A 24,645-nucleotide genomic window follows, 5' to 3' on the forward strand; every position below is an offset into this window, starting at 1 on the left:
AAGCCCGTCTGGAATGGTGTTCTTTTTCTTTGCGCTCGCTTTCGGTGGAGAGTGTCTTCTTGTTGCATACACTTCACATGATAACCAGGACTTATCTTCAATAGATTGACGAATGTTTGATGGTTCTCTATGTGCATGTCAAGTCAGCCTACTGCTGGTGGTGGCTGAGAGGAGGGGGCGCGCGCGTGTGTGTGATATGAGCGTCAGATCCAGGACCGAGAGAAGGAAACACAGATCGTGGCGGCCCTCCGAGAGTCAAGTCATGACGGGCACATTAAGAGATTGATCTAGTCCAAGGCGCAGGGAGCTGAGAGGGTGTGTACATTGACAATGACTGCTCCCATGAAAAGTGTCGACGCTTGGAAACCCTGATACTCATTCTCGGCCCCTAAGCCGCACATGAGATAGTGGCATGCGTTTCTCTTGCCAGTCCTTCGAAGAGCATAAGAAAATCCCTATCAATTGATGCTTACCTATGTTGCAACGGCTACATGTTTATCATACGAAGGCCACGGCACTCGCCTGTGTTGTGTATCAAGCAGTAGAAGAGAGCTTGACTTCATGTACCCCCTCCGCCGGGCCGGACTCCGGTGCGCCAATTCCATGGATCAATTTGTTCGAAGAGTGGTTCTCCAAAATATAGATTGCAGTAATACTCTTGGTTTGTGAGTAGGAACTAATGCCACCAGCTGGCGATGTTTTGGCGCGGCAGCTTACTTATTGCCTTGTGCTTAAACGATCATCGCTCGCTTCGCGATTGGTGAAGATTTGTTGTCTCATGTCATGATCGGAAGATGATGATAGCTCTCGCTCTCTCCCGATGTATGCCCCGGTCAAGTCCCTTAGTTGCTCGCTTAGACTCTCCGTATTGGTGTATCTTACGTTGACCATCGCAGTCTAATGTTCCTATCTCGAAGACGGGCCACTTCTACGCAACAACTCGGGACAGCGGCGGCTGTGGACAAACCTTTAGTATTGTGGTACATTTCAACCAAGAGCTTCTTCTTTTACATAGATGACATTTTCGATTAGGTTTTAGGAAAGCAGGTCGACCGGGGCAGTTTGCGGACCGAATCATGTCTCCGATGCTCCCGCATGCGGTATTGAGTCTATTCAGATATGTTCTCTCACTCCACGAGAGCAGGGAACTAACTAAATCCCCGGCTTTGATCAATGGTATGACCGCGTTCAATGAAACTGGTACTCTGAAGTCAGACAATGACCAAGGATCGCCTGCTTATCAATAACGCAACGAATCTTCTCTCATACAGAGTCACTATCCTCCACCGACTCGATTCCGTCGATAGACTCGTCCATTCTCCGGTATGACGACCCCCACCGATTCTCCCAAAGGCCTTTCATGCCGGAATCAGGTGGCTCTGTTGTCGGGGTCTGGAGCTGCATCGGGATCTGAACATGCAAGGCAGCGAGGTGCTTGGCCGCAGTCCATCAGCAGTAAAGAAGAGGAGGGACAGCATTTGTTCGGGCGCCGGCAGATGATGGCATGTTGTTTGTGTTCCGAGTCACAACGCGCGTGTTCCGCCGATGACGGATAAATAACCCGGCGGCGTAAAGAGTTGCAAGAGCGCGTATGCCCTATTTGTGGCCTCGAACTCGTGGTTGGAGTCGGGAAGACGATAGACAACGGGGTTGCTCGGGGTCGAGTCACGTTTTAGGATGCAGATGATGGACTTTGGAGATACCGACTGATCTCAGAAGCCAATTCCCTTCTCCTCGAGAGTTTGGTGACCGTCACTTCAAAGAAAGGGGGAAACAGACGAGGTCATGACGGCTCGATGCCCACTGTTCTGTCTTACAGACGTAATTGTACTTTCGGACATGCCCCTATATGCCATGTATCTTTACCAAGAGTCCTGTTTAGTGGCTTGATGAACCACGCAGTGCAAGCTTTTTTGAAGGTGAGGGCCACATTCAGGTATCGAGTGAGCAGACACTCTATTGACTTCACAAATTGTTGACGAGCTCCAAGACAGTGAAAGTAGTATTAGACCATGACGAGATGAAAGAAGCATTCTACTACAACACAAATCTCCATGGCCCCTGTCATGGTTTGTGCGACAATTTACCGACTATTCGAAATGCAGCTGTCTAAACTTGAAGTTTTTGGAAACACGAATCAAGGGCCAAAGGCGGTGAAAAGGGTGCAGCGGATGTAGTGAACTTTGCAAAAGAATTGAGCAACAGAGATTGAATTCTGTGATGCTCGGGTATCACTATCTTATGTTGACAGGGTCCACGAGGCTATGAGTCCAATGAGATTACCTTGTTCATTCAAGAATGAAACTGATGAGAACACTATTTAGTTCAGCGCATTCATTATATTGCCCATGTCCGCGGGGTTCGATAAGGACGATCGTAGCTTTCATTTCCATGAGAGATCACGTACAACATCGGCAAACCAACAATTCTCGACCAGCAAGTACAACTTCAGATTATATAATCGAATGTCTCTTCTACGATACACTGTTCAGAGCACAGGCATCCTTCGCTCTATGGTCGTAAAACTTTCATTGGTATGTAGCGTATCCTGTGTCGTGACAAAGCGGCTGTGGAAGAGCCATGTGGCCCGGAGAGTTCAACACGGCCTATCATCATGGTAAGACAGCAGTTCACCGCTCAACTTTTGGCCAGGCAATTAGGTATTCCGATAGTCTTTATAATGCCTAAGTCGATACATCAAGGGCCCTATCAAGTGATTAGCACGCCGACGCAAGGTGGAGAAGCCTGCGCTTTCAGTCTGACCTTCACAAACATCGCCTCGAGCGGAGACATACATGATGACACAGGCGCAACATGAGTGATCCGGAACGGTGATCACCATGTCCTCGCAACCAAAGATCCTTCAAAGAGGCGGGCCTTGGCGAAAAGTTAAGACAGTTAATAACTCTGTTCCGGTGCTCGTCTCATACGGCAACCACCTCCCACGATGCCGTCACGATAACAAAAGAAGATAGGCTAAAGTAGGCCAAACACAACGCGCATTTCGAAATCTTTGACCAGCTGCCAAACCTGATCGACACGATCCATCTTACGAGTAGATATCTTCACCACAGGTGATGAACCCATCCAATGCCGTTACATTCCCCCAATGCAACCGCAACACACACACAGCCCCCCTCCATCAATCAATGCATCTACCCATTCTCAATCATTCCACAACACTGATGCCTCTTATCCTCCGCTTCTTCATGACCATTCGGCTTCTCTTCGCCGACCGCCGTCACCATAAATCAGCTCTCACCCAATCATCGCCCATCTCTTTCCAACGAGAGACCGTTGAGCCATCAATTGCCGCGTCTGCCCATCTCACGTTACACAAAAGAATAACATCCCGCCTTCTCTCCCTCTCCAATGGTCATCTCCGCCAAGGAAATTCGTCGATGGAGGTGCGACCATGGGTGTGTGGAAAAGAGGGTGGGTTAAATCCAACACCCGACGACCTGCCTCTCGGGATGCGACGAGGAAGTGAGGCAAGTCAATGTTCTGAGTGTGGCGGTCTACCGAGCGGGCAACAGAGGAAGACAGCTGCCAGGGTAACGCGACCAGGAAGGGAACACCGCACACAACGGTCTACTATCGGGGTCGGACAATAGCAACCTCATCCAATGCAACCGCGAGAAGTGTCACATTGTACTATCGCGGTACAGTTCAAGTAGATGCTAGGTCTTTTCGAGTAAATCTACAGATGCCGATAATGCACTCCAATACACGCTACCGCCCGCTCTCACTTCTCGCTCCGGGCTTTGCCCTATACATTTTAGTTCCGAGAGGGAAAACAACTCGGTGTAGTTACACAATAGACTACACGGTCTTATCCTCTTGCCCCCTCCGCTGCCACCGCCGTCACCACTTTTCCATTCGCCGAAATTCTCTTAGATTGTCACACAAGCTGCTGTCCCCCGTCTTCGTCCTCTCTTCTACGAGGACTCTGAGGTATCGAGACCGGCCTGCTTCACCAATCCGTAAAAGACACCCTGCTTCTTGATGAGCGCCTGGGGTGTGTCGAACTCCACCACCTCGCCCTTGTCTAGTACGACGACACGGTCGCTGTCGAGGATGGTGTTGATGCGGTGAGCGACGGTGATGATGGTACGGTTGGCAAACATTGGCGAACGCAGAGTAGTCTGCAGCATGGCGTCTGTCTCGACGTCGACAGCCGCGGTTGCCTCGTCCAGCACAAGGATGTTGGAAGGTGTCAGCATTGCACGGGCGAGCGACACGAGCTGCCGCTGACCCTGTGAGAGGTTGGAACCTAAGCACGAATGAGTCAGCATCACCATTCAAGTATGCGGCTTATCAATAGTCAAAGTCGGCAAAGCAACGAGAAAACATGGTAGGCAGAATGAGAGGGGCTAGCACGAGACTTTGACTGCATGCGTGGGAGATCATGCAGGGGACTCTTAACGACGCGATGTATGCATGTGAAAGATGACGGTGCTGCTGAATACTTTGAGCCCGACGCAGCAACTCGACGTTCGCCAAAGTCCCGTTGTACACAAGTGCAAAAAGCCGTGAGAACTGATGTTGAATGGCCCAGGACTAGAGCCGACAGAAAGCGAAAGAGAACCATAAGCTGCGACTTACCTCCTTCGTTGACCTTTGCGTCTAGGCCGCCTTCCATGCTTGTAACGTGGTCCTTTAGTCGGGCGTGTTCTGTGATAGCGCAGCGCATTAGCTCCAATCTATGAAGGTGGAGGGGCAGAAACACCCTCTCCTAAAGGCGTGGGCCGGTAATTGATGACAAAAAGGTCGGTGAGAAGGGGAGGGGTGGACGTCGACCTGTATTACTTACCCAGTACGCTCCACAGCTCAGTGTCATCATGCACATTGGCGGGATCCAAGTTATCCCGGATGGTGCCCTCAAATAGCGCCGCATCCTGTGGAATAATGGCCAGTCTTCTACGCAGATCTAGCAATCCGATGGAAGATGTGTTGATCTGGTCAATGCTGATGTGGCCAGCAGTCGGCTCGATGATGCGGAAAAGAGCAAGGGTCAGCGAAGACTTGCCAGCTCCCGTCCGCCCAACTACACCGATCTTTTCGTGAGTCTTGATGTCCAAATTAATGTTCTTCAGCACGTTGTCCAGGCCCTCGCGGTACCGCGTGCTGTAGTTCTTGAACTCAAGAGAGCCCTTGGCCGGCCAGGCGACAGGTGGGCGATTACTCTTGATGATTTCGGGGGCTTCGCTTGGCAGGCGCGCGTATTCGAGAACACGCTCAACTGACACAATATTTGTCTCAACCTCAACAGTCTGGCGCACGATCCAGTTGAGCGACGTTGTGATCTGTAGAGCATAAGACATGGCCAGACCCACAAGACCAGGGCTCAAGGGAACGTGGTTCGCGACTGTGACGACGGCAAATCCGGCAGCCGCAAGAATGACGATACCACCAATGAACTCGAGACGGACCGCAAGCCAGCGATTCGCGCTGATGGATGGGAAGTAGGCTTTGAGGTTGGCATCGACACGCCACTCGTTCTCCAGCTCAAACCTCTGCTGTTGGCGGTACGCTCGGATCGTCGAGATGCCTCCGAGTGATTCCTGGAAGTGGGCGTACACGGGACTTCGGGTAACGCTGTCAAGTCTCTTGAGCTCACGAGAAGTGCGCAAGTAGTACCGCTGGATCCAGTAGTAGATCAGAGTAATTGGAATGATGAGCGCGGCGAACGGAGGAGTCGTGATCGAAATGACAGCCAAGGTGAAGCCTGACCGAGCAGCATTGACGAACAGCATGTTGAAGGTCCTGGCGAGAACCTCGTCGACCCTGTAAATATCACTGGAGAATCTGTTAAGAATGCGACCAGTAGGTGTAGTGTCGAAAAATGACATGGGTGATCTGAAAATGGCGTTGGCCATTCGCTCGTGTAGCTTCCTCGACGCCTCAATCGAGCAGAAGATCCACAGAATGAGAGTCTGGATGACTGTCAGAAGAGAAGAGCCAATACCGAAGGCGAAGTAAATCCCGATGTAGTAGCCCACATGGTCGTTGGTGTGTGATTTTGCGTTTTGCTCTGACCATGTCTTAAGCCATACGGAGCCACCGATGTTGGCCGTTTGAGAAGCCAGGAGAGCACCCATGTAGATGGCGACAGCAATAATGTTGCTGTTCTTGGCATACTCAATGTACACATTCCACTTGACCTTTCCTTGCTCGATATGCTCCTTGGTCTGCTTGGACTTGCTGCCAGCAACTTCCTCATCAGTAAGCTTGCCCCGAGGTCCTCGGAAGCTGGCGGTACTAGCGCGGCGCAGCGTTGCCATGCTCGAAGATCGCTTCTTGTTCCTCACTGAAACGCCGGTCTTGATAGGTTCCATCTCAGGAAGCTGCTCTTGAGCCTCTTCCAACTCAGCCTTTTCTTGACTGCTGCCCTCAGCTTCGATGATTGTGGACGTTTCACTACTAGAGCCGCTAGAGTTGGCCGAAGAAGAAGGGCCTGAATCTTGACCAGCAGTCTTGATGAGATCGTTCACCATGCCCTTCATTGCCACGAGTTGCTTGTACGTTCCGCGCTCGGCAATCTCGCCATCTCTGATCATGGTGATGTAGCTGGCCTCTGTGAGCACGGCAATGGCGTTTGTGGCGAGAATTCTGGTCTTGGTGTTCAGAAGACCTCTGGGTCCGAGAACATTCTCGATGATATGTCTTCCAACATGGGAGTCTACGGCAGACAGGACATCGTCGAGGAGGTAGATGTCCGCTCTGGCGTAGACGGCGCGAGCCAAGGCCACACGCGCCTTCTGTCCACCACTCAGGGAGATGCCTCTTTCACCTACAACCGTTTCGTCGCCATCGGGCAGCTGGGCAAAGTCGTCAACAAGAGCGCATGCCTTGATCGTCTTTTCGTAGAAATCCGGGTCGTATCTGTAGCCAAAGATGATGTTCTCCTTCACAGTCGCGTTGAGAATCCAAGCTCCCTGTGCGACATAGGCTGTGGTTCCGTGAACTTCGACTTGACCTCTGATTTTCCACAGATCGCCTAGGATGCTCTGCAAGAATGACGACTTGCCAGCGCCAACCCTACCGACAACACAAGAAAGTTCTCCCTTGTAGGCGGTGAAGTCAATATCCTTCAGAGCCTCCTTGTCTTCGTGACGGTTCCAGGAGAAGGTTCCGTTCCGAACAATGACTGTCTCCTCTCCCATTTCTTCCGGCGCGGGCTTGATCGTAATCGCATCGGGCTGGATCTCTTCGGCTGTGAGGAAGGACGTCAAACGACCGACAGCAACACTTGCTTCAACAATAGAGGTAATGACCATGGGCAGGACCGCCAAGGGGAACGTGAGCAGGTTGAACAGAGCTAAGTCACAAGAGTCAGCGCCTCGCATTTATAATTGGTGAACGACATAACTTACCAAGCGCAGGGAAGACAATTTCAGTGGTCAGCGGCTTATCCTGCGTCATAACAAACACGGCAAAGGTGGAACAAGACACAAAAAATGGAGCCGTACTCCATGTGAAGTTGGCGAATGCTTGGGTTGCTCCAATCTTGCGAAGATTCTTGAGCTCGAGATCATTGCGAACGAAGTTCAGCTTGTTCATGAAAGCGGCACCCCAAGCGTAAAGCTTGATGCTCTTCATGTTGTTGATGATCTCGTTGATCAGGCGACTCCTCTTGTCCTTGTTCTTCATTTGCTCCTTTTGCAAGTTTCTCATGATTCTGGCAATGAAACCATGCGCAGGCATCATGATAATCATGACACCAATACCAGCAAGCATTGACCAGCCAACCAGTTGGTACAATGATACCATGCAGATAATGATCTGGAAAGGAGCGGACCAGACTTGCTGAGCAAATTGGGTCAGATCTTGTAGACGCTGAGCATCAACGGCCATGTAGTTCACGATATCGCCGGTCGACTTGGATGCGCGTCCCTCGTTGGACAGTTTCATTGACTTCTTGTAAATGGCCGATGCCAGACCACCCTTGATCCGCATACCGGTGACGAATGCTAGCTGGAAATATTGATGCTGGCGCGTGTTAGTGGAGCTGCATCTTGCTGACTTTTACAATATGGAACTCACGATCATGGAGGTTTGCAAAACGGCGCACGCAAACATGGCCAAGGCGATGGAAGCACCCTTGATCGGAGGCTGCTCCTTCTCGTCATTCTCAGTGTCGTAAGAAGCTATGAATGCAATAAGATACTTCAGAAGTTGTGGCTGAAGATACTGCGTAACATCGTTAACAGCCTTGAAGAGTGCAGCTATGGCGTATGGGCCACCGTAGGCACGGAACATGGCTAGCCACAGGGATGGGTTCTTGTGGTGCTTGAGTTCGTACTCCCAAGCCTTGTTGAACGCGTCACCAGTGTTCTTAGTCTGGTCTTTTTGAGCGAGCCCCCAAAGATCATCTTCAGTCAAGTATTGCTTGTATCCATAGCGCATCAGAGGAGTCATCCAGGAGAATGTCAACTGGGAGAATACGGTGGCATATTCAATGGGGCACTCTTCCTCGTCGATCAGAGCCTCGTATGCGCTGACCTTCCTTGGCCATAACCACTCGACCAGGAATTCGGCTATAGAGAGGCCGAAGCCGACGGTGTAAGTGATGAAGTAGGCCGGGCTAGTCTCGTACAGCTGCTGAGAGATCAAGGATCGGAGCTTGACTGAGTATGCGATCAAGAGAAAGAGCCAGTAAAAGAGGACGACGCCGTTGGGATTACGCAGGCGCGCATGCTCGAGCCATTGAATGGCAAAGATGACGCCCAGAGATAGGATTGTCGCAGCCGTTGTCCAAAATCGGAAATCGCCGAACCAAACATCGGGGTAACTGACGATTTGTAAAGCAAGTTGTACTGTCACGTCGGCAATGATCAATCCGAGGAGTGTCTGGAAGGGGCGGCTGGTCAGCTACAGACGAGATAAGAGAGCATTTTAACCGATTACTTGCCTGCTTGACCCAAAAATGCCAGTCTTTAGGGGCATCGGAAGGCTTTCTGCGCTGGATGAGCCATACAATGGCCAGGGATCCAAAAATAAGACCAAATGCTGCCACAGAGGCGATCCAGACATCGATGAAGCATGGTGTAAAGTCGTATCGGATAGGGCTCAGCGGACCCCAACCCTCTTCGTTACCGCATAGCGGCTGCTTGATCTCTGCAGTCGCAGAGAGATAATTGCTACCGAGCTGTCCCAGGCGATGGAATCCGGTGAACGAGCCTGTGTGCAAAATGCGCTGCGGCGAGTAGTCGGAATAGTCCATGGCGATTGCTCTTCTGCGGTTTCCCCCAACCCGCCTGTCTAACGCATGCTAGACAGAAGTACTATTCAGAAGGGGGTTTATCGGTCGGTCGTTCGTGGGGCCTCTCGTAATAGGGGTGAAATTGACTGATCGGAATTGTCGAGCAGTGCAATTAGACGTATACACTGGAATAGAGATCAGGAAATCGTCACGGGGGCGACGTTGGCGACGTGAGAAAAGTTTTGAGGACGGACGACCGAGTCGGAGTAAACGCATGCGACGTACCGTGAAGTGGACGGGGGAGGTGCCCTGCGGTGGAGATTCAGCTCGGTGTTGCTCTTGTGGTTCCAGAGTGCGAGTGACGCTGCTGCCCTCCCACTTCCGCTGCATGGTTTGTCAGCTTTGTGGACGCTGGGCCCTGGGGAAAGAAGCACCTGGCACCTCTCCATCGCGGTCACTGATGACTGGTCCATGTCTCACACATTCGGGTTCGGAGAGCCAACCCGCGGCTTACCCAACCACAGGGCTCACCGCAGTTTAGCTCACGGAAAGGTGGGGAGCTATGACGACCTGCATTGCAGCCTTGTCCCGCATTCGGCTTTTTCGCGATACTTTTCCGGTACCTCCGATGCATGCACAACTCAGTGCTCGCAGAGCCATCACTCGCTCATGTCGTGGAGTAGGGGACATGTTCCCTGTAAACGAGGGTCGCGCGTGTCAGCGTCTTGCATCTCAGTCTTTTCAGACAACACGCTCGGATAATTGACTCCGGCATCAGGTGCCGCGTATTGCCGTATCTTGCGTGCACCGCTTACCGCATCCTGCCTCCTCACATTGGGCCGTTACTAAGGTTGTCAGCAATGGAAGGATGCGATAACGGAGGAACGACATGTACATTATAGAGGTACCTAACGGATAACATTAAACAATTGATGAGATGCACGACCTGAAGCACAGACGGCTTTTACCATAGGCAGTGCACCGTAGCTCCGATTGCTCGCCTTACATAAGCAAGTAGGTACTGGCAAGCTACCTTGAGGTGTCACAACTCACAACAAGCCTTGTTTCCCCGGATGGCCAAGACAGAAACACATTGCGGGACGTTGCATGCAACATTGCTTTTCTTATTTTCCCGATCCGTGACATTCAGAGTTCGGTGAAACCCTTGACTCTGTAGACAGCACCTTCGCGTTTATCGCGATGCGATCGTCGGGAGTTTCAACTGCCTCTGTTTCCCGCGACTCATGTGCAACCATGAAACATTGAATCCGACATGGTCATCATGGTCTTTGGATGCGGTGGCTGCTCAACAAGCGCACCCATCTGCCTGGCCCGTTAGAGAGCCACATTCCGACGCCACCGTAAGCTTCTCCTCTAGGCAGCTAATCTGCCTTCTGTCATGAAGTCCCCCAAGCCTCGTCATGGTGACTCTCAAGTCCCAAGGTCAACGTAAGTTGAATTGCAGTCTTCGGAACGGCGAACTCAAGAAGTTAAATACCATCCAGCTGGTCTCGGCTTCGGTTTTGGTCTACGCATCCAGTCAACGACGGGTTCCAGAGCGGCAATGGAATCTAGAACCCGTTGCGGATCAAACATGTCTTACCCGTTTCGCGGCGTTTTCGCGGGGTAATTCACCATCCGCAACCAGAAGTGTCAGGCTCTTACTCAGTCTTGAGAACGGGAGTTGTCTCCGTCCTAGACTGGTGGTGCCTTGCTGTCTATACCGCAATGTATATGGCGCTGCCCATCCCGCGGTGAGGTAGAACACGGCCCCTCTCGATTGCGTCTGGAAAGATACCAGCAAGGGAGGGGAAAGTGAGATTGAGCGTGTAGGAAGAGAACGCGATGGCAGGCACCAAATAGTCTTTAGCATAACACCAGGAATCATTGTCAGGCAGGATATGATTGCAATGCCGACCTCCATAGACTCGAATGTCGTCAAGGAATTATTATCAATCTCAAGATCCCTCCGTTAGAAGACATCGAATTTACCTTTGTCTCAAATGCCATGACAGACTTTAAACGCAGTGAGCTGATACCACTTACCCCTATTAGATAGATGAAGTACTTGAAGTGGCTACGTAGACCTATCAATCGTTCCTAGACATATAGTCACCGCTGGGGTATATTGGATCTTCCAGAGAATTGCATGTTTCCCAGTACCTTTGTGCGGCCTGAGAATGATCCGAAGACTGTGAGAGACGGCCGACCATGAAGGCAGCAAATGGTAAATGGCGATACTTTGCCGACTCTGCCGGAATTGCTTGTAGGATATCGCAGATACGGTCTGCCAGTTCATACATAATGGCTTCAAAACTGGCAGTTTTCACACTTGACTCTGCCTCATAGATGGCCATGACCGAGGAGTATCTCCAGGCATCCTGCAAAAGGTCTCCCTGGTCGTGACTACCGCGTGACGTCTTGAGAAGCTGTTCTGTTGCAGTAACATATAAGTCAGGATGCCTTGATTCGCACTTGAAACCCTCCTTCACGATTATCGTGAATATCTGGTAAACGTCCTTTGGACATCCCACAAGGTCAAACAGGTCATCAACCATCAAATTTCGATGCCAGTCCTCAAAGATCAATCCTCGATCTCGCCTGATCATCAATCCGGTCGTGTCATACCAGCAAAGGAGAGACACAACCTCCTGAAGGCCATTAATCTCGGAGCATAGCTCTGCAAAGCGTTCTGGTGTTGGACTGTGCAGGTCGAGAACCGCTCTGGCTCCTCTCAGATGCCGCGACCAGGCTGCGAATGGTTCCTTGTACACGTCGATGAAGGCAAAGGTGGCGATGCCGAAGATGGCTCTGATCCCCTCTTGGTCCACGGATTGGAGGAGTGCCTCTACAGCAGCGGTGTGACACAAGGCATATTCTACATCCGAGGCATCATCCACAGGAATGCTTTGTGTCATTCGCTTCCATGCAAAGAACCATATGCTGGACAGGGAGTCGTCGGTTATAGTATCGCCTGCTTGCTTGCCGTCGGTCTGGATACGGTTCATCTTCTGACGAAAGTGATCGAGATACTTGAAGTAATGCGTTGTCCAATTTGAATCGTCGACTTCAGCTTGCGTGTCTTTCAAGGGGCGCCTCGGAGCTGCCGCGCAAGATATGTTATTGACAAACTTGGGGCCGCCGGTCCCAGGCCGTTGGTCTGGAACGCTGGGAGGCGGCACTTTGGTGGAATGAGATGTCCTCCAAACAACCCGTTGCTTGTAGCCTTCGCAGGGCACGTTATGACTGATACACTGTCCACAGCTCGGCCGATTCAAGTCGCATTTGACGCCGCGGGCCTTGCAGGTTGCGCAATCCCGATCGTGGCGAATGCCGCGGGGCTTCCCACGTCCCTTTTTCTTCGGGGTTTGAGACATTTCGTAACTGCCAGGTAATAATCAAGGATCAAAATTGCCCAAGAGGGAAGGCAACCAAAGATCAAGCTGGTGATAATCTCGAGTGACAGAAAAGGCAGCGGTGTAAAAAAGATTTTTGGCAAAATCTCACAGAATGCGGAAACGCGAGTCACGGAAACAATTGCCTGTGTCGTTCAAACAGGCATAAGTCGAGCTTCATTCTAATAGTGGGGCTCTACTTAATGATCGCATGAATAGCGGCATTACATATCGGGCGCGTTAAAGCTACTTAGTAGCCAGGTTGTCTTAACCCTGTTTAGGAAAGCTATCAAATCAGCTGGCAAGTGTAATAACGCACCAAAGGCGTGGAGCAGTATACTTGGGTAAACTATCAATCGAACATTAGGTTGGTTGCCTTTTTAGGAAGGGTATCAAACACTCCTAGGCCAGGGTTTGCAGCCTCACAACTTCCCTGATAGACTGTAGTAGAACATCTGCCGTCTACGTTTTGTAGTCTTGTTATCTCCCCTCAGTACAATTTGAGGGTTGCAGCAATGATATCGTGATCTGGTTCAAAGATAAGGGCTCGGCAAAGAGAACACCCAAAATTGGAGCCGTAAAGTAAGGAATGTACCAAACCTTGCTAAGACATCATGACAATCCGTATCTTTTGTCTAATCTAGTGTCTTCAATTGGATTTGCGAGATAGTGGCCCAAAAGACGGAATGGCCGACTCCAGAGATAAGGACTTGGCCGTGGGAACATTAGAATCGCATCTTTATAGACAGGGCCGGAGACCGCATGAATGATAGTTGAGATGGTAAAACTACACAGATCTCATCAATCAAGAGCCCAGATATCTTAATACTACCGAAGTCATGGAAAACGGCGTCACTTATGACATGCGAGCACTTCCTCCGGGAACCGTTCATCTACTCCACACCAATCGCCACGGGGCTGGAAGCGACGAAGTCATTCTTGTGCCACAGCCATCTAAACACCCAGATGACCCACTGAATTGGTCCAAACGTCGGAAGACGATTCATATTCTTCTCATTTACTTATACACTTTTACGTGTGGTTACGGTGGCACTGCCACATACTCCGTTTTGACCGACATCTCTCGAGACACCAACATCACCTTGACCCAGCTCAACCTCGGCACCGGCTTGATCTTTCTGCTGGCCGGGTGGGGGAATTGCTTTTGGCAGCCTCTGGCACTCACTTTCGGCCGCAGACCAGTCTTTCTCGTCAGCCTTCTCGGCTGTCTGATCATATCAGAATGGACCGCATGGGCCGACTCCTTTCCTGCGTGGACTGCGGGCCGCATCCTGTACGGGTTCTTTGTTGGGCCTTGTGAGGTACTACCCGAGATCAGCATTCCCGACACGTATTTTGCGCACGAGCGCGGAGCGTATGTCGGCATCTACTCGATGGTGCTGCAAGGAAGCAACTTTTTCGCCCCCTTTGTGTCCGGATTCATCAACGACGCACTCGGTTGGCAATGAATTCAGCACGTTTGCGCTATCTTTTTCGCGTTGAATCTCATATTGGCCTTCTTCCTCCAGGAAGAGTCGATGTTTGAAAGACAGAGTGCTGAAGTTGACGTTGGTCCACCACGGAATGAAACCATAGCTAGGACACCATCCATTATCCAGGCCACCGTTGATATTCATGGACCTACGGACAATGAAAAGGGAACGCTTTCTGGAATCACCAATACCAGAGACGAGTCTTCGGGGGAGTCTTACACGGTCAAATCCTATCGTCAAAAGTTGGCACTGTATACCCGCAGCGGTCTCACTCTGAAGCAATGCTTGCGAATCGCATATCGACCAATATTCATCTTCTTCCAGTTCCCCTGCATCACATGGGCTGGCTTACAATATGGTTTCACAAACGCCTGGTATGTTGAACAACTGATCCATTCCCATGACCCGGCTCCGGCAGAAAGTCTGATGAGCTTACCAGGTACTCCGTTTACAATGCCACTGCATCGTCGATACTTTCATCACAGCCTTACTCCTACCGTGCCTCAATGGTAGGCGTCACCTACCTTGCTCCCCTTCTCGGTGCTTTGATCGGCGGGTACGTGTCGGGCCCGGTATCGGATTCCTTCAGCATGAGGATGGCCCGCCGTAACAATGGGTTCCGCGAACCAGAGCACCGTCTGTGGGGAATGGCATTGACTGCAATTGTTTTGCCTCTTGGGCTACTGCTTTGGGGAGTTGGAGCTGCATTTTCGCTGCCTATCGGTGTCCTCATGTTGGGATCCGTATTCTGCGGCTTTGGCATTGTGACCGGAGGGACGTATTCCATCACGTATTCAGTCGATTCCTTCAAGGAGATTGCTGGCGAATCAATCGTCTCGCTCATTCTGTGCCGAAATACGCTCACATTCGGATTCAGCTATGCCATCACGCCTTGGATCGATGGCGCAGGGTTGCAGAATACATTCATCGTGGTTTCGATCATCTCTTTCTTAACAGGCATGTCTTTCCTGATGATGGTATGGAAGGGGAAACAGTCGCGCATGTTGTCGGAAGCCAGGTATTGGAGATATGCGGCAATGCAAATTGCGAAGCATTGATCGAACGATTCAATGTGACTTCTGGACTTGCGTCAGGATAATGGGGACTCTGAATTGGATTCGTGAGAATTGTACGGATGTTGGTTCAAGGCACAATCTAGGACTGAAGTAAGGAACAAGGGCATGACGTTAAATTTGGATCACTTCAAGTCATTAAAGCTCATCCTCACTTTTCTAAATAAGCCGAGCCTGCGATATCCAGTGATGAAAAAATATGGATTGTTTGGCAAAGAAAGGACATACTTGTGAACAACACGGAAATGGTGGCGTATGGCCGCAACCTCTTATTAAAGGACCAGCTATCTCTAGATGACAGGTTTAGTCTCTCTGTTTTGCCTCCTGTATCTCTCTAGCAAACTTGCTTCTCGAACGAATAAGAGGACCGTACTTTATGAACACAAACGGCACGGCTGCTAGAAACAAACCGCAGCTGCCGAGCAGAGTGCTTGCCCATCCGACACCCAGAGTCTGGTACATCTTCCTTCCAGCAAGAGGCAGCAAAGCGCCAAAGATGCTTCGACACGTCGAAGCCACGCCGTGCGCAGAGGCTGCATATATTTCATAGGCGTCCGTGATGTAGTTCAGCATGGCAATGAATATCAGAACAAATCCTATGCCAAAAAAAATGCCTGAGAGAGCAGGGACGACCCAGTGAATATCCGGCCGACAAGTCCACCCAAGCCCGAACACCGCTACCACGAAGATTGGTCCACCAGCGCAGGCAAGTGGCAGGCGCCTCATTTCTTCCTTCTTTGTCCATTGCTTCCCCAGTCTGATACTTCTCTCAAGGTAAATATCCCAGAACATGTAGAAGACGCCAGATATAAGAGCCCCAACCCCAATTGGTAAAAATGCCAAGCCGGTAGTCCGAGTGCTGAGCTTATAGATGCTGTCGGTACCTTGAAAGATGACTGGGTATGCTTGAAGATACAGGTAAAAGATACTGTAGACAAAGCTCAGGTAGAGGCATGTGAGCATCAAAATGCTCTCTGAGAACAACATTCGGAATGATTTTGTGAATGTAGCCAGAGAGGTGTGCCGACCAGTACCCTTCTTGATTTCTGATCCAGAGACACCAAGATGAGGTTCCGGACAGCCGTGATGGGCGTCCAATAGCCCCTTTCTTTGGAGCACTGGAGCAAAGGTCTCCGGTAGCCAGAGTACAAGAGGGAGTGTTGATCCCGCAAGGATCAGACCTACCCAGTACGACCAGCGCCAAGAGATGGGAGAAACGCAACCTGTTATGATAGGTCCCAGACATGGTCCGAGATTCGTGACCTGAGATACGCAAGTCAGTACGTGTAGATTGCTCGTAATGGTGACTGGCATTCGGCAATGAGATAACACTTACGGCCATTAGCAATGCAATACACCAGCCTCGCTCACGTGGGGTCGAGTACATGTCTGCATAAACACCTCCAATGATGGCTACAGGGGCAGCAGCATTCGTCCCACTGAGTAGCCGAAATACCAGAAGCGCTGGGAAGTTGGGCGCCAGAGCACATGCAAGTGTGAAGATCATGTATAGGACGAAGGTAGCAAGTAACACTGGCCTGCGACCTTTGACCTCGCTCATCGGCCCAAGGAAAGCTGGGCCTAGTACGAATCCGACGAGGTAGATGGATACCGGAAGAACCAACTGGAGGTCTGTTATCTGCGGGAAAGCCAGTCTTATCGAGTCACCTGCATTGCCGGGCAGCGAGGAGCTGATGGTACTGTGCATGACCATCAGCAAGCTAGTGATAATGACAAGTATCTTTTTCCACTGTGACTACAGTGTTAGTGTCCGTGTGCTACTCAAAAATTGAAGCCTGCTTACCTTTGGCCAGTCATGAGGATGGACATTGGAATCAGTCTGTTGAGCTATGGCGTTCTGCTCGTTAAGTTGGCCGCTTGGCATACTTTCGGGGTCGTCGAGCATCGTGGGCATACTTTTTCTCGTTATCTGAGAAATGATATGGTGCCTCTGCTATCATGCCCGTCCCATGGTTTTATTTGAGGAAGCCAGTAAAACCATGATTAAGATCATCTTTCCTGAAGATTCGAACGCCTCCAATGCTGATGATTTTCATTATTAATTGCATTCCGGAACCAGTCAAATCACGGAGGAGATTCTATCATGTCCCTCAGTTTCCCTTGACTGAATAGATTCCTTTCCTCATTTGGCAATGCCTTCAGCCGGATATAAGTGGGGTCGTGGAGGGGTTCAGGGATGAGTGCCGTACGGATCATATCCGATACGGCACTTGGGGTACTGACCGGGAGAATTATCCACGCACATCAACGACTAACCTATCTCTACCCTGTATTCTACCACCCGCGCGAGGTCGTACTGAGTAAGATGTCCGGAGGTAAACTAACGATCTTGGATTTGTCATAGCCTCCGTCAGGTATGCCCCAGATGCCCCCAGGTGCCCGGACTCGCCACGTTGTCAAATTATCGTGCCTTTGGTAATTCGATTGAAGTATGTTGTATGCATTCACATTGCGGAATCGAGGTGGGCTGGTCCGTCTGCCACATCTACCCCAAGGTGCCTTCTATCTCGAGGCAGTTAGCAATTGATATCATTTCTGTCTGATGAGCTGGACATCTTACATAGATTACTTTCCTATTTTGGATGATTCATCTTGTACAGATCACAGATGGAGGTCATTCATCTGGCCCTAAAGTGCGGAAGGCATACAGATAAAATCTTGCCAAAAATACGGGCATCAGTCATTTTTACGATAACCTTGCCGCTGCTTATATGTCGTCTAGTATGACGCAAGATCGAACACATCTTACATGGACTTCTTTGATTCATAAAATAACTCTACTTGGAAACGACCTACCGAAGTTAAGCTGAAAAATGGGTGAGAATCAAGATCAGTCATTTACCTCGGATCGCGGCTGTTCCACGGAGCTGCCAATGATAGAGTCTGGGATCACTACACGAACACCGACACCGCCATGGAAACTACGCGCCGCGCAGAAGCGCGCAGAACAATACGCCAAGATTCCCGTTGGATGGCGTATCGACCAAACTGTTCCCCCTCCCAAAGACACGGACACCTTTCTTCGTTCATCTGGAGTCTTGAGTGCGGAAGAGCTTGCTTGTACGGAAGTTGAAGACATCCAAGTCTTACTTGAGCAGATTGCGACTCGAAAGTTGAGCGCAGTCCAAGTCCTCAAAGCGTTCGCGAAGCGAGCAGCCATAGCCCAGCAGCTAGTGAAATGCTGCACAGAGCTCATGTTCGAAGAGGCTCTCGAACGAGCCAAGGCTCTAGATGAACATCTAGAGCGGACAGGCTCCGTAGTTGGGCCATTGCATGGACTCCCGGTATCCCTCAAGGACATATTCAATGTCAAAGGGTTTGACTCTACAATCGGTAAGCCGCTGATTGTAGGGTGACAGTGTGATACTAACAATTCCAAGGCTGGGTTAATCTTATTGGGAAGCCGGCAAAAGAAAACAGCGTCTTGTCAGACGTTCTCATAGCTCAAGGAGCTGTGCCTTTTGTCAAGACGAATGTTGCGCAGGCACTAATGGTAAGAACCTCCACCAACATCCACTTGCAAGACCGCAGTCTCATATAGAACTTTAGCTATCGGACTCCTATAACCATGTTTTCAAACAATCTTTGAACTCACTTAACCGCAAACTGATATCTGGTGGCAGCTCAGGTGGCGAAGCGGCACTCGTAGGCTGTCACGGTAGTTTGGTCGGGATCGGAACAGACACCGGCGGTTCCATACGTATCCCAGCAGCTCTGCAGGGACTTTACGGGCTCAAACCGACTGTTGGACGACTACCATTCGAGGAGTCGAGGTAAGTTGCTTCCTCCCTACGTTCGGTTGCTTTGTTGCTTTGAAGCATCGTTGACTAACAAGAGTGGGACGGCAGCAAATGGGAATTTATCGCACCGCCAGTGGCTGGCCCTCTAGCATTCAGCCTCTCGACAATCGAAACCTTTATGGATGGCATCTTGTCTTGTGAGCCGTGGCGAAAGGATCCGACGTTGCTGCCCATCCCGTGGCGCAAGGAGCTCACGGCCAAGCCCGACAAGCCTCTCAAGATCGGATATTACATCAATGACAACGTCGTCCGTGTACAGCCGCCTATTGAACGGGCGGTACGGGCTGTCGTCGATAGCCTCACGGCTGTAGGGCACACTTGTGGGTGTTGATCCATTGCTCGCTCTCGGAACTTTTGGCCTTGGTTGTGCCTGTGTGCTAACACAACGCACGCAGTGATCGAATGGGACCCCACCTCGCATGCTGAAGCTTACAAGGATTGGACAACCGCCACATTCGCTGATGGCGGTGAGTCTCACAGGATGCTGAGTGAGGCCAGCGGAGAGCCGTTAGTCAAAGGGCTTCTCGTTGGAACTGAAGAAGACATCCTCTCAGTTGCAGAGTCTCGCCATGTAAGTCGACTTAAGCACGGATGATAGGCACTACCTCGACTAATGAAATTGCACAGCTGGCTGCCAAAAAGCTCAAGTATGAGCAAGAATACCTCAAGCGCTGGAATGAGGCAGGTATTGACGCCCTCATCACGCCGGTAGCACCCTGGGTCGGGATGAGACCTAGAGTGTGGGCCAAGTCAAAGCCTCACGTCGGATACACCTCGCACTGGAATTGGCTTGATTATGCAGCCTTGACGATCCCTGTAATGCGAGCTGAAAACGATGGTGCCTCGAGCCAGCAGTGGACAGATCATGTCCCGTGGAACGAGAGCGATGAGATGAACTATCAGCTGTGTAAGCATTCTTACGGCCTCGTCTCTCAAAGGGATGTATACACTAATGAATAAGTAGATGATTTTGAGCAGATCCGCGGCATGCCGGTTGGTGTGCAGATTATTGGAGGAAGGTATGGCGAGGAAAACTGTGTCTCGGTTGCAAAAGTCGTGAAGGATGCTCTGGAGGTCGAAACCTTGAAAGCACAAAGCACAATATCGTAATATGACACTTAGAAAGATTTTTTTACTAGTATCGCGTAAATCGAAGAAATTATCGAGCCGAGGCAATATCACATAAGACTCAGGTGAATGATGGTGTTCGACCTTTAAAGCGGACATCGTGAACGGTATGTTGGTGTTTTCCTCAGGAGCGTCTGTCAGGGGTCGTCAGAGTACCTACCTTATCTATACCCATACAGTGTAGCTTGATTAGATAGCTAAACGACGTTGCAGTCTGCTGAGCCTCAAGATACGACAAGAAAAGTACCTGTCTTCCTTGTCCGGGGAAAGGCGGGCTATCGCCTGGGTTTAAGCTTATCTCGCAGGAGTGGCAGGAATGATCCAGGCACGCGGGATGCCAAGACCCGCAAACAGGAAACCACCAGTACTGCGCAAGATAAGATAAGCCAAAATCCAACGACGTCAATCCAGGACGACCCCTCCAATAACTTTCTTTCCTCCGAACTTTGTTCAACTACACACTGGCGTCAACTGTATTTTTCGACTAATATTCTGGTAGCCGCTGCGTGCTGGCGAAAGAGAACACGATGAACAGTTCGCCGGCATCGCCGCGACGGCGACATATCCTTTCGTCTGTCAATCCTGGCGAGGGTCACGAGAAAACACCAGAGCCAACCAAGCGCAAGTCGTCGCCCGGTCCAACAGACGCCGGATCAGAAGCGCAAGCGCAAGCAGAACCAGACGACGGCGAAAACTTGCGACCTAGATCATCCCGCATCCGATTAAAATCCAAACACTCAAAGTCGAGCCGATCGCATCGCCACCGCAGCCATGATCCAGACGCCGCCGACAATAAAGGCAACCGCTCAGAACACCGCCACAGCCGCCGCCACCACCACAGCAGCAGTCGTCAACATCGCAGACGATCACGATCCCCGACGCCACCGAACCCCTACGAACCCCAGGCCCTCGACCCAGACGCCGCATTCCGCGAGTCCCTGTTCGACGCAATGGCAGACGACGAAGGCGCGGCATACTGGCAGGGCGTCTACGGGCAGCCAATACACGTCTACTCAAACGAGAGGCCAGGCCCAGAAGGCGAGCTCGAGCGGATGACGGACGAAGAATACTCCCAGCACGTCAGGCAAAAGATGTGGGAGAAGACACACCAGGGCTTACTAGAAGAGAGGGCCCGTAGGGAAGAAGCACGGAAACGCAAAAAGGAAGAGGAAAAGGTGAACAGGAAGCTCCAAGAGGACATGGAGCGGAGCCTGCGTCGCGGAGAGGAGCGGCGCAAGAAGAGAGCATGGGTCCAGCTGTGGGAAGATTACACGCGAGGCTGGACGGAGTGGGCCAATAACGTGGACAAGATTCCCTGGCCCGTAGAAAGCGGCCGACGGAGAGACGTTAACGAAAATGAAGTCCGGCGGTTTATTGTTAACGGGCTCGGGCTGGAGGACATTGGCGAGAAGGAGTTCGCTGCGAAGCTGCGCGAGGAGCGCGTGCGGTGGCATCCTGACAAGATGCAGCAGAAGCTTGGCGGACAGGTGGACGACGAGGTTATGAAGGACATTACGGCGATTTTCCAAATCATTGATAAGTTATGGGCAGATACCCGGTCGAAGGCGTAGTTTGCGCACACAGTACATGCGGACAAAAGCCTTCGACCATCAGATCATCATACGGCGCAATAGCAGAAAGAATTTTTTACAGGTACGGGGTGTATTGTTTTGACCGTCTCGGGAGAGGTTAAGTGCGATCGCGATCGCCCATCAATCCTATGTTCCACTTTGCTTTTCACACGGTGAAACATTGGTTGAGGCAGTGTGGCGGGACCTGAAATGCACCATTGTTTGCCTTGCCTTGCCTTGCCTTGCCAGGGCCCGCCCCATCTGGAGAGTGAGGTGGCTGGCTACGGCTGGCTACAGTATTTGCACTAGTAGATATGCATGGTTCGGATACGAAGTCTGGCGCAGGACAAGCGTGGCCTGCTGCAACACTGTGCTGTTGGAGCAAAGCGCCAATTGTCGGGTACAAAACAACCCCGATGTTACTCACGTTCCAAACAGTAACGCCATTGGATGTTTGCATAAGAGAGTAATGCCAGAATAATTCTGGTTATCATTGGCGACGATTCTGCTTGTAGCACTTTTCGTCACAACTGATGTAGAGAAGTAGTAGAGAGAACATATCACGGGTTTAGATCATGGAGTTGGTTGAATATACAATTGATGTTTGATTGATGTACAATTCGTACTGGTATTACATCTTGATATCTCTGATAATCCCAAAAAAGCCCAAACAATGCTGTGTAGTACCCTTTACCACGCACCGGAAATTTCAATCGTTTCCGCTAAGCCGTTTCGTTCCTTAATTCCCATAATCATAGTTTTAGATCCCCGATTTACAGGTTGGCAACGAGAGCAGCACCACCGAAGAGAGCACCAAGAGCAACGGCAGCAGTCTGGGCGGGGGCGGCACCGGGAGCAGAGGTGCTCTGGGCAGAGGCGACGCTGGAGGCGGCGGAGTTGGCCTTGCTGGAGACGGAAGCGATCTTGGAAGAGATGGAGGCAGAGCCGGCGGCATCGGTGGCGGAGGTAAGTTGCTGGCTCAGGGAGCTGACCTCAGCACCGGCAGAGGAAGTGATGGAGGCGATGGCCGAAGAGGCGGCGCCGGCGGCGGACGAGGCACCGCTCAGGATGGAGGAAGCCTCGGAGGCAATGGCGCTGGAGGCGGAGCCGATGAGGGAGCTGACCTGAGAAGCGCCGGGAACAGCGGGGGTGGTGGAGGAGGCATCCTGGGCCTACAGACGGTTTGTCAGTATGTGATAGGAGAGAACATGATGAGGTTTCAACTTACGGCAACCAGGGAGACCAGAGCGAAGACGGTGGCGGCGGAGAAACGCATTTTGGCTGATTTAAGGTTGTTGGGTTTGATGTTTAGAGATGTAGTTATTGAATTAGATATTGGGTAGTCGAGGACTGGGGATTTGTATGAGATTGGGTTGATTGGATAGAGTGGAGGGAAGGGAGACAACTGGAGGACGGGCTGGCAGACAGAGGTCTTATATATCTTCTGATGAGACCATCTAGAGGGGAGTACTGGGACGAGAGAGCCAAGCCGAGCCGCCTGTGCCCAGTTCGTTCTCTCACTCACCTCTCTTCCTCTCCTTACCTCACACCCCCAATGAACCGTTCGTCATTCACATTCATCTCACACCCCCCTCACGCCGAGAGAGGCCAGGCACCACCACAAGAATCCTCCACCAAACGCCGGGCACGCAAGCCTAGCACCAAGAATACTTGGCGCGTTGGTGTGTTGTGGTAGGCAAGGGGAGGTACTCCGTACACCGTACTCGCGGCGCGGGCGGTGCGATGATGGGATTCCTTTCCCCGTTTTCGCCTCCTTTCGTTTGGGCGAGAGGGCCAAGAGGCGGAACCAGGGGGTGGAGGTCAGTCCAAGGAGGCTAGGGGAATACTTGGTTAAGCTGTTGCTAGTCTAGCGGACCGCGGGTGGCACTCCGAGACTTGATGCTACGTACCCCGGCCAAGGTCGAAGCTGGGGAGGGGAGACCCATGTTCGGATATCCCAGACATCCCAGAATGCGTGAGTGCCAGACTCCCAGTCGTGGAGGAGGTGTGCTCTATTCGTGGTTTGTGTCTGTCTCTGTGGGTTGTGGCTCTGTAGGACCAAAGGGTGAACGACAACGACCCGCCTCCTCACGTCATCCCCGCGGTAACAATGCAGTTTCCCAACTGCCTTCTCGGTACTCTTTCTTACTCTACGCAGTAGACTCTAGCAACTAGGTCCAATCGATGGTGGCCAGCTGGAACAACTATGAGAACGTGGCCAGGCTATGGCTGAGCTGACGGAGTTGGCACAGCTGGCCGGTGGGCATACGGACAGGCGTGACAGGCTGCATGGTCGGCATTGGCAAAGCAGAAAGCTCTCCCTAGTCCCTACCTGCCCCTCTGGCAAGCCTGCATGTCTGAGACTGGGGATACCGGGGATCATGATCCCATCTTGGGAAAGATCAGGAAATCCGAGGTAGCCTGCTGTCTGCTGTGCTGAATCTGTGCCACCTCCTCTGTCTTTCTCAGCCACTGGTCTTGGAGGGAAGCTTCTCACGGCGATGATTTGACTGTGGCCATCAAGCACTAGCACTGTGAGCACCCTGCAGGACAAAACGCTGGACGGCCACGCTTGACGCAGCTGGAGTGTAGGTATGTTCCAAAGCAGAGAAAACCGCGCAGGAACCGTCGAAGAATCCGATGCCGAGAGAGAGGCGACATTTCCAATTGGGATGGGTAATGATGTCGTCCGCCCCCAACGAAAAACAAGCGCCACATTAGGCCGGATATTTTAGCCAAACGGACTTGAATCTAGCCCACGCTCGAGACGTGTGGATATGTGGCTAGGCTCGAGCGGCAGCCGTAAGGTCGACGGTTACGAGGACGATGGCCGAGAGAGGCGGAGGAGGACGACGACGGTGGCGCTCTGCGTGGCTAACGGTTTGGCTCTATGAAAACATCAAGGGATTAGCCTGGCGCAACTGGTAGCTACCAGCTGTTAGGCACCTGAGGTCCGTCA

At 51.4% G+C, this 24,645-nt stretch overlaps 6 protein-coding genes across 6 annotated transcripts; 3 read left to right on the forward strand and 3 right to left on the reverse strand.

Moving 5' to 3' along the window:
• Positions 1–3,676: 3,676 nt before the first annotated feature.
• HER10_EVM0004876 (ABC transporter transmembrane region) lies at positions 3,677–9,607 on the reverse strand. The gene is made up of 6 exons (XM_035474505.1): positions 8,915–9,607; positions 8,047–8,853; positions 7,377–7,992; positions 4,814–7,321; positions 4,606–4,674; positions 3,677–4,273 (listed from the first exon to the last, which is right to left on the reverse strand). The coding sequence occupies exons 1-6, from the start codon at positions 9,224–9,226 to the stop codon at positions 3,939–3,941; spliced, it is 4,647 nt and encodes a 1,548-aa protein (XP_035335978.1). The 5' UTR covers positions 9,227–9,607; the 3' UTR covers positions 3,677–3,938.
• Positions 9,608–13,439: 3,832 nt separating this feature from the next.
• HER10_EVM0004169 (uncharacterized protein) lies at positions 13,440–15,151 on the forward strand (the record flags this gene model as incomplete). Its single annotated transcript, XM_035473821.1, has 3 exons — positions 13,440–14,030; positions 14,076–14,467; positions 14,533–15,151. The coding sequence occupies 3 exons, from the start codon at positions 13,440–13,442 to the stop codon at positions 15,149–15,151; spliced, it is 1,602 nt and encodes a 533-aa protein (XP_035335911.1).
• Positions 15,152–15,469: 318 nt separating this feature from the next.
• HER10_EVM0011465 (uncharacterized protein) lies at positions 15,470–17,072 on the reverse strand (the record flags this gene model as incomplete). The annotated part of the gene is made up of 4 exons (XM_035480898.1): positions 15,470–16,429; positions 16,503–16,718; positions 16,755–16,916; positions 16,971–17,072. The coding sequence occupies 4 exons, from the start codon at positions 17,070–17,072 to the stop codon at positions 15,470–15,472; spliced, it is 1,440 nt and encodes a 479-aa protein (XP_035336583.1).
• Positions 17,073–18,000: 928 nt separating this feature from the next.
• HER10_EVM0010173 (uncharacterized protein) lies at positions 18,001–20,097 on the forward strand (the record flags this gene model as incomplete). Its single annotated transcript, XM_035479642.1, has 6 exons — positions 18,001–18,534; positions 18,737–18,954; positions 19,036–19,307; positions 19,383–19,558; positions 19,615–19,929; positions 19,966–20,097. 6 exons carry the CDS (start codon positions 18,001–18,003, stop codon positions 20,095–20,097), a joined length of 1,647 nt encoding a protein of 548 aa, XP_035336455.1.
• Positions 20,098–20,580: 483 nt separating this feature from the next.
• Positions 20,581–21,773, forward strand: HER10_EVM0011551 (uncharacterized protein). The gene has a single exon (XM_035480979.1). It carries the CDS (start codon positions 20,643–20,645, stop codon positions 21,684–21,686), a length of 1,044 nt encoding a protein of 347 aa, XP_035336589.1. The 5' UTR covers positions 20,581–20,642; the 3' UTR covers positions 21,687–21,773.
• A 558-nt stretch (positions 21,774–22,331) lies between these two features.
• Positions 22,332–24,455, reverse strand: HER10_EVM0002920 (uncharacterized protein). Its single transcript, XM_035472611.1, has 2 exons — positions 22,915–24,455; positions 22,332–22,858 (listed from the first exon to the last, which is right to left on the reverse strand). The coding sequence occupies exons 1-2, from the start codon at positions 22,960–22,962 to the stop codon at positions 22,460–22,462; spliced, it is 447 nt and encodes a 148-aa protein (XP_035335791.1). The 5' UTR covers positions 22,963–24,455; the 3' UTR covers positions 22,332–22,459.
• Between the last annotated feature and the right edge of the window lie 190 nt (positions 24,456–24,645).

This window comes from Colletotrichum scovillei (genome assembly GCF_011075155.1).
Source record: "Colletotrichum scovillei strain TJNH1 chromosome Unknown Contig00003, whole genome shotgun sequence".
Classification (NCBI taxonomy): Eukaryota; Fungi; Ascomycota; class Sordariomycetes; order Glomerellales; family Glomerellaceae; genus Colletotrichum; species Colletotrichum scovillei.

Excerpts from the sequence above, each read along its gene's own strand:
- HER10_EVM0004876 (XM_035474505.1), bottom strand. The coding sequence starts at position 9,226 with ATGGACTATTCCGACTACTCGCCGCAGCGCATTTTGCACACAGGCTCG. Across the intron at positions 7,993-8,046 it reads TTTTGCAAACCTCCATGATC|CATCAATATTTCCAGCTAGC; the intron begins GTGAGTTCCATA and ends AACACGCGCCAG. Across the intron at positions 4,274-4,605 it reads CGCAAAGGTCAACGAAGGAG|GTTCCAACCTCTCACAGGGT; the intron begins GTAAGTCGCAGC and ends ATTCGTGCTTAG.
- HER10_EVM0011551 (XM_035480979.1), top strand. The coding sequence starts at position 20,643 with ATGAACAGTTCGCCGGCATCGCCGCGACGGCGACATATCCTTTCGTCT.
- HER10_EVM0002920 (XM_035472611.1), bottom strand. The coding sequence starts at position 22,962 with ATGCGTTTCTCCGCCGCCACCGTCTTCGCTCTGGTCTCCCTGGTTGCC. Across the intron at positions 22,859-22,914 it reads CTCTGGTCTCCCTGGTTGCC|GCCCAGGATGCCTCCTCCAC; the intron begins GTAAGTTGAAAC and ends AACCGTCTGTAG.